Raw genomic sequence first — 11641 nt, 5'->3', positions numbered from 1 at the left:
ATTAATTTCTTAATATTTTGTGGAATTTTTTTAAAAAAAGTTAGTCCACATGGCATCCACGTGGCAATTTAAAAAAAAAATCAGTCCACGTGGACACCACACAAATTTTTAAACTAGAAATTAAGTTAAATTTTTTTAAAAAATTAAAATTAAACAAAAAAATAAAAAAAATTTGCATCCGCAATTGCGGCGGCCATGGCTATGAGCCCTCGCTATTGCCGCCCACCATCGTTGGCAATGGTCGGCGATGGGTGGGGGAGTGCCTAAGTGGGTCGCCGAGCCCCGGTAACCCCCGCCGATGCCTCGCTAGGGGCCCGCAAGGCCCGGGTAGAGCGAACCGAGGCCTCACTGACCCATGGCGAGGCCGGAATCACCCAACCACAATTCGATGTGGTCGTCGTTAGGTGATTTCGGCCTTGCCCAAATTTGGGTGAGGTCAACCTCACCTTGGGTCTGCGAGGCCTCCGCCGCCCATGGCCAAGCCTCGCCGACCCCCTTGGAAACTACCCCACCCATTGCTTGCTAGCAATGGTGGGTCATAGTGATGATGGCTTTGAGCCCTCATTGTTGCGGCTTCAACTTTTTTTTTTTAGTTTATTTTTACCTTTTTAAATATTACATGGATTTTTTTATTGGTTTTTATTTTTTTGGGCTGACTAGGGTCTTCCGACGAGCCATGTAGATACTACGTATGCTTTTCGATGCTTTTCGGTGATTCTCACTGGATTTAGTACTGAAATAACCGTATTTCAAAAAATTTGGCACTTAACTGGTCAAAAAAATTAGCACTAAAGAGAGCACTGTATATAAATATTGGCACTTCAGGTATCCTTTTACCTTATAAGAGGTAGGTTATGCTCGGAGGTCGTCATTGATATATTTAAATAAAAAATTGGAAAATTCGGAAGGATTCTCCGCCCGTAACCCGGTTCCGAAGAAAAACGGTTCGAATCCGGTTCTTACAGATCGGACCGGTCCTAGTCTAGCTTGCTTGCCTCCACGTTCGTTCTACCAATCCACCGTCCACGTCATGCAGTCAGGTTTTCTTTCTTGGACCCACTCGACATTTCGCCCTTCTCTCTCCAAACTCTCTCCATAACCGTCGGATCCTCTCACCCCGAATTTCCGTTACTCATCCAACGACCGCCGGCCCTTCTTCTTCCTCTCCTCCGGCAGCCACACACAGATTCCCATTAAATCAAACCCTAGAACATCCGCCATCTCCGATCTTCCATCTCTTCGATCATTCTGCTCTTCCACGATCACAAGGCAACGATCTCGACCTGTGTAAATCACGTGTTCGCACATATTCTGCGCGAAGGAACCTGGAGACAAGGTACCACTGGAAACAGAGATTTAGTTAGAGAGAGAGAGGGGGAGGGAGGGAAGAAGTGTGAGAATGGGGGTGGATTACTACAACATACTGAAGGTGAACAGGAACGCGAGCGACGATGATCTGAAGAAAGCCTACAAGAGGCTGGCGATGATATGGCACCCGGACAAGAACCCCACGAGCAAGCGGAGCGAGGCCGAGGCCAAGTTCAAGCAAATCTCCGAAGCCTACGACGTCCTCAGCGACTCTCAGAAGCGTCAGATCTACGATCTCTACGGCGAAGAAGCCCTGAAGTCCGGTCAATTCCCGCCCCGGGGCGGCCCGCATTATGCCCACCGGCAAAACCAAAGCAACCACCATCAGTTCAATGGCAGTGGAGCTTCGTTTAGGTTCAATCCGCGGGATGCGGAGGACATATATGCGGAGTTCTTTGGATCGGAGAGCAACGGAGGGGGTGGGAGAGTTAGGAGGGGGTATGGAGATGGGCCCTTCAGGACTTCAAATGGCGGGGCCAGCTCAAGTAATGGCGGCGGCGGGGAGTTGAGGAAGGAAGCGCCGGTGGAGAACGTGTTGCCGTGTAGCCTGGAGGAGCTCTATAGAGGAGCCAAAAAGAAGATGAAGATTTCAAGGACGATTTCTGATGGGTTCAGGTATGTTGTCCGATGTTCTGATTTGTATTTCATATTGGGGCTGTTGGTGTTGCAGTCTGTTTCTGTGATGGCATCCTCACCTGGCACTTGGGACTTTTTGGCATTACATTCGATTGAGTCCAAATTGTGGAGATGCTGAAATTTCTAAATGAAGTGCGAGAAGTTTTTCTTTGATATGGTCCTGAAAACTTCATGCGTCAATTAGCACAGGGTGAATAAATTTGGGCTTGTATTTCAGATTCCTATAGTTGGAGGGATAATTTTTACATAGAAGTTCGTTTGTTAGCCAATGCATTATTAATTTGGTGCTAGGTTTAGTAGGGATCTGTTTGATGGTCGAAGGATTGTGAAGCTTGGTCCTTGAAAATTTGTGTGGTTAAATGAATTTAGATTGACAAAGACTCAATATTGGCCTGTTAAGTGTTAACTTCAGATGCATGAGTGAGAGTTTGATTGCAATTGGTGGAGGTGAAATCTGATATAATTGAAGTGAAGTCCTTTTGGAGCGCACAGATTGTATAATGTCTGTCTTTTGCATTGATGATGAAGAGGAAGACTGAACCTTATGCTGGTTATCGAATAGGTTATTCATTCAATGTGCTTAGGGCTATGATTTGAGGCTTGTTTACCATGCCAGAGGGATGTCATGGAAGGGGTCCAAATGGTTTGGTATTACATGCAATACCTCCTAGGGAGATGTTTAATGTTTTTGCAGGCAGTAATCATATGACTGGGAGGAAAATTGGATTTAATGGGGATGCTGGCAGTTGAATAACTGTCTTCAACAATTTTCTAGATTCCTTGATACAATAGCAATGATGTGCTGTGATTGCTTCACTGAGAAGTTAAGACCAGGAATTGCATGTTTAACTCCTTGTTTTTTAAACGATAATGGGGAGGCTTCTTAGCTTTGCTGTCTACACCAAAGAGTATTCTTGGATGGTGAAGGTTTAGGGATTAAATGAAGAAGCAAATTGGTTAGCAGTTTACTGGCCATTATTTTGCTTTCTGACAGTGGCTGTATTTCGTGCAGCAGCCTCTTCGGCTAGGACTGAATGATTTGAGAGTTTCCTTTTGTTTCTAAGAACGACATCTGGCGATAAAATAAAATTCGTTGTCAAGTAGTTTATGGATTTGCGCCAGGTTCCCCTTCCTTCTTTTCTGCATTTCCTGTACAAAGCGCAGTGAAGAACCTCTGAATTTTTCTTAGCATTGCTTTGCACTGTGCTGTAAAGTCCCTGGAATGAGGTTGTCACTCGGCATGTGTTTCAAGTTGGTCGGCTTTCAATCTTCGTTTTCTCAAGTTAGCCTTGCCCCTCTTCCCTGTTGCTAATTGACACTCCCATTAGCAGTCATTTTGGAACTGCGAGATCCATTATGGGGAAAGATCGTTCATGGAGTATAGGTGAATTATTTTTCTCTTGACTCTGTTTTTCAGAGTGGAAAAGTCAGATAGGCTTAAATGATGCACAATAGGTAGCTTAGTCATGAGTCCCTTCTTTATTTGTTAACCCATTGTCCTTCCGCAAAGTTGGAACTGAATGACAGATTTGAGACCGTTTCATTTTCTTTTGACACGCTTTTCTGTCTATTCGCTGTTTTGTCTCCTGGCTGTTAAGATGATAAAATTCTTTTATACAAATTTGTTGAGAACGTCTCCTTTCTTGAGCTGGAGTACACTATGGGTGTGAAAATGGGTTTCTTGACTCTGCTAAATTGAGAGAGCAAGCGAATACCCAACCCCCCTGCCTGGCCTGGTGCTCCATTTTTCCATTCTTGTCCAGTTCTCTGTTTTGTCTGAAATGATCACTTTACTTTCGTCTTGCCTTCCTTTCAGTAAACCTCGCACTGTGGAGGAGATATTAACCATTGAGATTAGACCTGGTTGGAAGAAAGGCACAAAGATCACTTTCCCTGAGAAGGGCAATCAGGAGCCCGGCGTGATCCCTGCTGATCTTATTTTTGTGGTGGATGAGAAGCCGCATGCAGTTTACAAGAGAGATGGTAATGACCTGGTGGTCAATCAGGAAATAACGTTACTGGAGGCGCTTACTGGGAAGAATCTTGAATTGACGACCCTGGACGGGAGAAATCTTGTGATTCCGCTAACCGAGATCATCAAACCCGGTTTCGAGATGGTCATTCACGGTGAAGGGATGCCTATCTCTAGAGAACATGGGAGAAAAGGAGATTTGAGAATTAAATTTGATGTCAAATATCCTTCAAGACTAACTGCAGAACAGAAGTCTGATTTAAGAAGGGTTTTGGGTGGTATTTTGTGATAAATTGTCTTAACTGATCATATTAAGACAAGTTATCACAGATTATTATCACCAGAGAGCATTCCACAATTATTATGGTATGTACAGATATATCTCCAGAAGATTGGAAAAATGTGAATAGTAGGTAGTCTTAGGGGGCTCGGGATGTGGACCGAGTATGGTTCACTGTTTTTCCTTTTTTTGCAGTTTAGAATCTGGATTGGACATGTAGTCGGGGACAGAAAATGGCTACGTGGTGCGATGAAAGGTTTTAACGAAAAGGATTGTAGCTGAAGTTTAGTCGAACCTTTCACGATTGCCATGTAATATTGATCTTTGCTCTTCAAATGTCCATTTGTGGCTTCTCATCGTTTGCAGTTTGGAAAAGAACGATGAGTTGGTTTTGATCATCGTGCAGCATCATTCCAGTACATTGATCTGATTATTTCAGCAGCATATATATCCAACGGTTTGTCCTCCTTCCTGATTCTGCTTGTTTGTTTCAATTGTATCAACCTGTTGTGTCGTGTGACGTCTGAATCGTCCTGGAGTGGAAATCTAGACACAAATGGCCCCTCCAGTGCTCAATGGGTCTTGAATCTTGAGCCTTGGGGTAAAACCAGACCTGATCATTTCGGTCGAGCTTAGTACGTGCGAGATAATTTAGAATTATCGATAGACCCTTGCTTAACTCTTTTCATTCAGTCGGATCTTTTGCGTTTGTTTCGAACAGCAAACCGAGCCGGGAATAGGATGATGTTGATCCAATTAGCAAGCCCTTTACTTATTATCGACCTCGTTCCTCTGGTATGGCCAAGAGTGTGCCGCAAATAGCTCACATTCCTATCCTTGAGAAAGAGCGGATGAAAACTAGGGCGTTACGACTCTCCATTGAGATTGAGATTAAGGTATAGTGGAAATTGTGCCTTTTGCTTTTGGAGGGCTTTATATGGATCACTGCACCTTACTCGATTCCCATTGGAGAAGAAGCCAAGAGGTCGGTTCCTTTACACGATCTTCTGCTTTGGAAAAAGCAAAGGCAAAAAGCAGGATGAATGATGGGTCCATGAAATCAAAATTGCATCTTTGGATTGGAGATCATCAGCAAAAATGATTAGACTCCACTTGAATCGTCATGAACGTGAAGTGCCATAGAGATTAATGAAGCCCAATGACCAATCAATCGCCCACTACCTCCAATAATTCCGGCCTTTTTCGCTTCTTTCTGCGCGGTGTAGTGCCGAATCTGCCGATCACATTCCCCATTCCTTTCAACTTTCGATCCATCGTTCGTACACCGTGATGGTAACGATACCAAGTAAACGTGCCGTCGTGGTTTTCGACCCAAAAAAAGAGGGACGGTCGACGCGGGATCTTGGCGTGCATGGCCGTCCATGCCGTGTTCGTGTCGGTTCACGCTTTTGTTGTGGTCCTATCGTAAAGTTTGAAGTGTCAGTACGGAAAACTTCGTTAAGAGAAGAATGACTAATGATATGTTGGCGTCGATTCATGCTGGCTATTTTTTTTTCTTTAATATGGGCAGTTTGGTATTGGCTAGGTCAATTGTTTACTTGATCAGCATAACTTTCAATGCGACCATTTTTTACTAACAAATACCAACCCTAAATATATAATTCAAACATCATTTTTTTTTAGGGTTTCATGTAGAGACGGCTTGTCTTTTGGAACACGAAAATATACACAAAGGACAATAAGTGAAGCTGTTCGATCTCACTGGAGTTTGCTCCATTGATCACTCTTCTTACTTGAAAAAGGAGAGGTGGGGGTTTCGAATCTCCACCTTCGAGAGGAGTTAGGGTGGGGACGTGTGAGAAGAAAGTCGAATTTCGTAACCTGTGCAAGCACGTAGTACATAAGTGACTTTTAAAATATAATAGAATACGATCAGATAACAAAAAAAAGTTGTTCGATCACACATTACTAGTTCCTTGAAGGCTTCATGTCGCTAATCAAAGCCAAAACTTCAAAGAAAGAAAGAAAGAAAAACTGTGAAATGACTACGCACCTTTGTGTCTGTCTATTCTTGGTTGGATCTCTAAAGTTTAATTTATGCTCGATCCTACCAAAGTGGACCGTCGTGGTCCGGCACCGCTCGACATTATTAGAGACAATTTATGTGAGAACTCATACACGGATGTTCAATCTTAACCATTGTGATAAAAAAAAAAATGGGTGATTTATTAAAAATTTGGGACAAAGGGAAAAAATGGTCAAGTCCTTGAAAAAGTCTCATCATTTTAAAATTTAAGATTGTTTGGATTTTCTTGTGTTCCCCTTTTTCTCCTGAATTTTGTTATGTCTCCGCCTTTATACAATGTGGACATGTCTTTTTGTTCGATGAACTGGAGTGTCGCCCGCACATTCGCTGCGATTATCGAAAACACATATCGATCCCTAATAACGTTATCATAATCATTATCGAGAAAAGAGCTATATACTTGAAAATTGAAGTATTTGAATTAATCCAACGAAGTTACTTATGCTGTGTTTGACCATCCGGATTCGAATTACGATAGTATAGAATAAAAGGGGATATTCAAATCATTGAATATCCCCGAAGTACAACATAAGATAGAATTTGAAATCTCTAAAAAAAAAAAAGAAACTTTAAAATTCTTTTCAAATTTTGCTCCCTCGGTCGAACTTACAATATCTTCAACCGAACCAAACAAATAAGTCTAGTTAGTCATTCCTTATACAAATACATGTCCAATTTTAAAGAAAATGTCACGTATTATTAACTCTAGCTATTTTGATGAACTTATAAGCACAAGATAAACAGCGAACAATTTATGCCACGCTAAAATCTAAATAGCGAGTTCATGTCTTCACACAACCGTTGCCAAAAATTTTTAGAATCATACAACAATCTAATTAAGTTTAAAGTAAAATTCCGATGCTCTGTTACGAATATCTAATTTTGAATGTGATCAATAAACGTTTAATTTGACTAATATAATTCCTGAACTTTAGCTCAATACGCAATGTTGTCTCCGAACTTTCAATTTGTTCAATGTGGCCTCCGATTTTTTTTTTTTAACATGTTCAATTTAGTCACTGAATTATAAGAAAATGTTCAAAGCCGTTCTAGAACTTGAATTGATGGAAGGACTACATTGAATATTTTCCTATAATTTAGGAACTAAGTTGAACATATTTCACAAATTCATGGACCATATTGGTCAAATCAAAAGTTCGGGAATCGCATTGCAAATTGGATCAAAGTTGAGAGATCATTTATGTCTTTATCTCTAAATTATATAGCTTATAAATATATAAATATTCCATCGATGTTTGGATCATGTATTTTTTCAGGGGAGAAAAGCTTAAAAAAAAAAAAAACCTCATCCAGGGACGTGATCGACGGTCATGAATGTTCTGGGACCCACCGAAGGTTCACTGTATCGGGTGCGCCCCGCCGCATCCTATCCTTTGACCCCCCATTTTTGGTAAAAAAAAAAAGGGAAAAGAAAAACCATTAAATTCGGACGAAAGAACGGAGGTGATACGGACAAGTACGGACGAGTACGTTTCGTTCGGAGAACGAGACAAGGCGCGTGCCGAAAGTTCCCTTCATTCATGTGGAATTCCGCCGGACACGCCGGTCATGGGCCCCACATAGTTTCGCCAATGCAATTGACAACCTTATTTAATATGGGGGCAAAAAAAAAAAGCCTTTTTTTATTTTTTTTGTTTTTCATTTCGGAAATGATCCATGAAATTGGGTTCTGTCTGCAATGTCGTCCCGAAATTTTTAAGTTGTACAATGTTATCCCTGAATTTTGACATAATATGCAATGTAATCTCTTGACAATTGGTAAATGTTCAATATAATCCATAAATTATATGAAAATATTTAAAAATTCAAAAATCAAATTTTCATGGACGATACTGCACATTGAGCTAAATTTCAGGAATCACATTGAGCAAATTAAAAAGTTCAGGGACAATATTGCATGTTAGACCCAAATTTAGAGACCAACATCATTTTTCCCTTTCTATTTTGAATGGACGATTGCAATTCTTCTCGATAATTGGCCTTTGGGATTTAAAAGATTTCTCGATTTCCAATTGTTTGATTCTTTGAATATCACTTCCGTGCTACTTAAAAATTGATATGCTCATCATAAATTTAAAATAAAATTTTGCGGTCGAGAAACTATTGCACATGACTCGCCTATGCATGGATCGCTAAACTTAACGGGCCTTCTGTTTGAAATACCATAGGACTCGTTGGATTTGGCGGGATGAAATATCCGATCCCGCACTTAATAATCAATTTTGCCAAGGAAAGAGGGACAACAGAAATACGTTGCATCAAACATTGGTGCCTTGTATAAAGAAACGGTTACATCGGATTGAATGTAATCATCTGCGAATTCACGTTGCAATTTGAATTTCTTTCTAAATGGAATTTCTTTGCTTGTGTTAACAAAGCAATTATCTTACAAGTCACTCGAAATGATAATTAAATGCGGTGGGTGTGGAAATCTTTGGTGGAAGGAGAGAGTGAGAGAGGAGTAAAAGCCAATGGAAACTTCTCTATTACTCAAATTTTCCACACGGTTTAAGCCTTAAAATTGCTTTAATCAAGGCACTTAGCCGTCGGATCGATTCGGACGGCGGTTTGTCCTTCCGAATACGAGTCAAGTGCTCACCAACCCTTTGACTTTTTCCTCTTGGACTCCATAGTGAGGTCGGATCGGTCCGGGTCGATCGCCCGTCCTTTGGAAGTTTCTAGAAGACGGGACGAATCGGCCGATGAATTTCATGGCCTGTTTCGGTCCGATCGGACAAAGGGAATCGTAGCCCGAATCAAACAACGAGAGTTCTCCATCGTGTATCTCGGGGTAAAAAATGGCCTCGTGATTTGCGGAGGATTGGATCCATCGAGAAGCTCGCGAAGCGCTTGTTCTCTCTTGAACATTCATGGAAATGTATAAGCACCGTGTGGATGTTTTAATTGAGTTTACGCAGTATTAGCCTATCTTATAGTTTCAGAGGAAGTTGCTCTTCTTTTCTCTCGATTCGCAAGTCAAGCGTGCTTTGTTTAATCCGAATCGATAATTTTTTTTTTATATAGAAAAAGCTCCTGATATAAAGTAAGTTGCACACAATTGCCAATTGAGGGAATCGGAGAAAAAAAAAAGACAAATTCTAGAAAAAACTTGTAAATATTATTTACATCCGTGTCGGTCGTGTTACATCGGCAGATTTTGTTAACTCGAATTAACAGAGAGACGTCATCGGACGTTTGCATATAGTTTAGGTAATACATTGAACGGTTATGAATGATGTCGTAACTTCGACCCAAAGTTGGGGGGGGTCATTTGGGTCGTTTTTCTTAAAATTAAATGTCTTAAGTTATGCATGTACGGTGTACTTGGTCTTAGTCTTGGAGACGCCGGCGTCAAGACGAGATTGATTGAGCAGCTGTTGGGGTCATTGTGAAGTGAGAAAAAAAAAAAACGAAGGAAAATAAAATTCCAGTGAAGAAGTAATGAAAATTTTCAATTTTTTTGTTTGAGAATAAGAGGGAGGAGATTTGAAAATTGTAGGTAAATTCCGGACCTTTTTTATTTTTCGCACTTAATTTTATATGCATCTATCGTAGGCGAGTCTATTTAATTGATGATCTCGGACTGTTTTCCGTAAAAAAAATTGTGTCACTTATGCGAAAAGTAATTCTTTGAATCATTCTTAAATAGGGTAAATGACACATATGGCCCCCTAAACTTTTTGTTTAATGTGTAATGAGGTCCATGAACTATAAATTTATTTAATGTGGTCCTTAAAATTTTAACGTGTTTAATGTGGTCGAAGAAATTTTCTGTACATATTCAATATAGTCTATAGACTGTATGAAAAAGTTCAGTAATGTCCTTATATTAATTCAAGTCCATAAATAATATTAAATATGTATCAAAAGTCCATAGACCTTATTAAATAAATTAACAGTGCGGGGACGATGCTGTATGTTGCGCTAAAGTTAAGGTACCCCATCAAACAAAATCAAAGTTCAAGGACCACAATTCATATTAGGCTAAAGTTTATGGATGATTTGTGTCATTGTCCCTCTCAAATATTACAAATATATTATACGTTTTGTTTTTCATTGTACTAGCAAACACACAAATAATGCACTGATTGAAAATACGGAAGAAATACCTTTTTGGCCGAAAATGAAAGTTTTAAAACGAAACAAAGGAGAAAAAAAACAGTTTGAGTTCGTCATCATATTTATCATTCACATACCGAAATACCCTCTATTGTGTAAATAAAAACTAGACGAGTTTAAAAAAAAGGATACGAGTAATTAGAAAGAAAAGTGACTAATTAGGCCTTTAATCAAACTTAAAAGTGCATCAGATAATAACGATGACTTCACCAGTTTATCTCTAATTGTGAATCTTTTTCTGTTGTATAAAATCTGCAACGGCAAACAAAAATATCACGAGTCCTGGATCTTTTGGGATCTGCTTCATTTTTCAATATTTGAAAATTAAGAAAACATTCTAGCTTTTGAAAACTATAAAAAAGTCAGATGAAAACCCAAAAAATTTATGTACTTTGCAAGATTTAAAGTGCCCCAATTTGAAAAAAAAAATCTAATTATGCGAGCTTTAAAGATTAAAAAAACTAAATCCAATTTAATTAAAAGCATACCAAATGTGCAAGAACGAGTCATTACTAGGATTACCAGTAGGTTAATAATTGCAATTGACATAATATAATTAGAGGTTTCCTTTTTGGGTTAATATCACGAAAAATCTCAAATTGATACATCTGTGATAAATTTATCTTAAACTAATTTTTTAAAAAAAGAAAAATCTCAAACTGATACACTTGTAACAAATTTAGCTCGAACTATTTTTTTGATAATAAAAAATCATAAACTGCTACACCAGTGACGAATTTATCCCAAAATAATTTTTTTGACCATGAAAAACTTCAAACTAATACATCCGTGACAAATTTACCATTTGTTAAATTGGGCTAATATCACGAAAAAATTCAAATTGATATACTTGTGAAAAATAGAGGGTGAAAACCCTAAAATGGTATACCCATAAACCGTCACGTGCCATCTAACTTAGTAATTTGACCGTTAAATTTAAAGAAAACTAACGGTGGGTAAATTTGTCATTAATATATTAATTTGGGGTAAATTTATCATAAGTACACTGATTTAAGATTTTTTATAATTAAAAAAATAATTTAAAGTAAATTTATTATTAATATATCAATTTAAAATTTTTCGTGATATTATTTATTTTTTTTCACTTTGGTTTTTTTCCCCCATAAAGCAGTACAAGGTACCGACCACTATCACGCCCCGTACGACCCCGCACGGAAGAAATTTGCGGAGAATCTGT

General features: G+C 39.2%; 1 protein-coding gene across 1 annotated transcript; it reads left to right on the top strand.

The window, feature by feature from the left end:
• Positions 1–1045: 1045 nt before the first annotated feature.
• On the top strand, positions 1046–4734 carry LOC115741455 (dnaJ homolog subfamily B member 4). The gene is made up of 2 exons (XM_030675358.2): positions 1046–1983; positions 3821–4734. Exons 1-2 carry the CDS (start codon positions 1400–1402, stop codon positions 4263–4265), a joined length of 1029 nt encoding a protein of 342 aa, XP_030531218.1. The 5' UTR covers positions 1046–1399; the 3' UTR covers positions 4266–4734.
• The last annotated feature ends 6907 nt before the right edge of the window (positions 4735–11641 follow it).

Source organism: Rhodamnia argentea, chromosome 6, assembly GCF_020921035.1.
Source record: "Rhodamnia argentea isolate NSW1041297 chromosome 6, ASM2092103v1, whole genome shotgun sequence".
NCBI classification, from domain to species: domain Eukaryota; kingdom Viridiplantae; phylum Streptophyta; class Magnoliopsida; order Myrtales; family Myrtaceae; genus Rhodamnia; species Rhodamnia argentea.
This window is presented reverse-complemented; position numbering and strand designations above follow the sequence as displayed.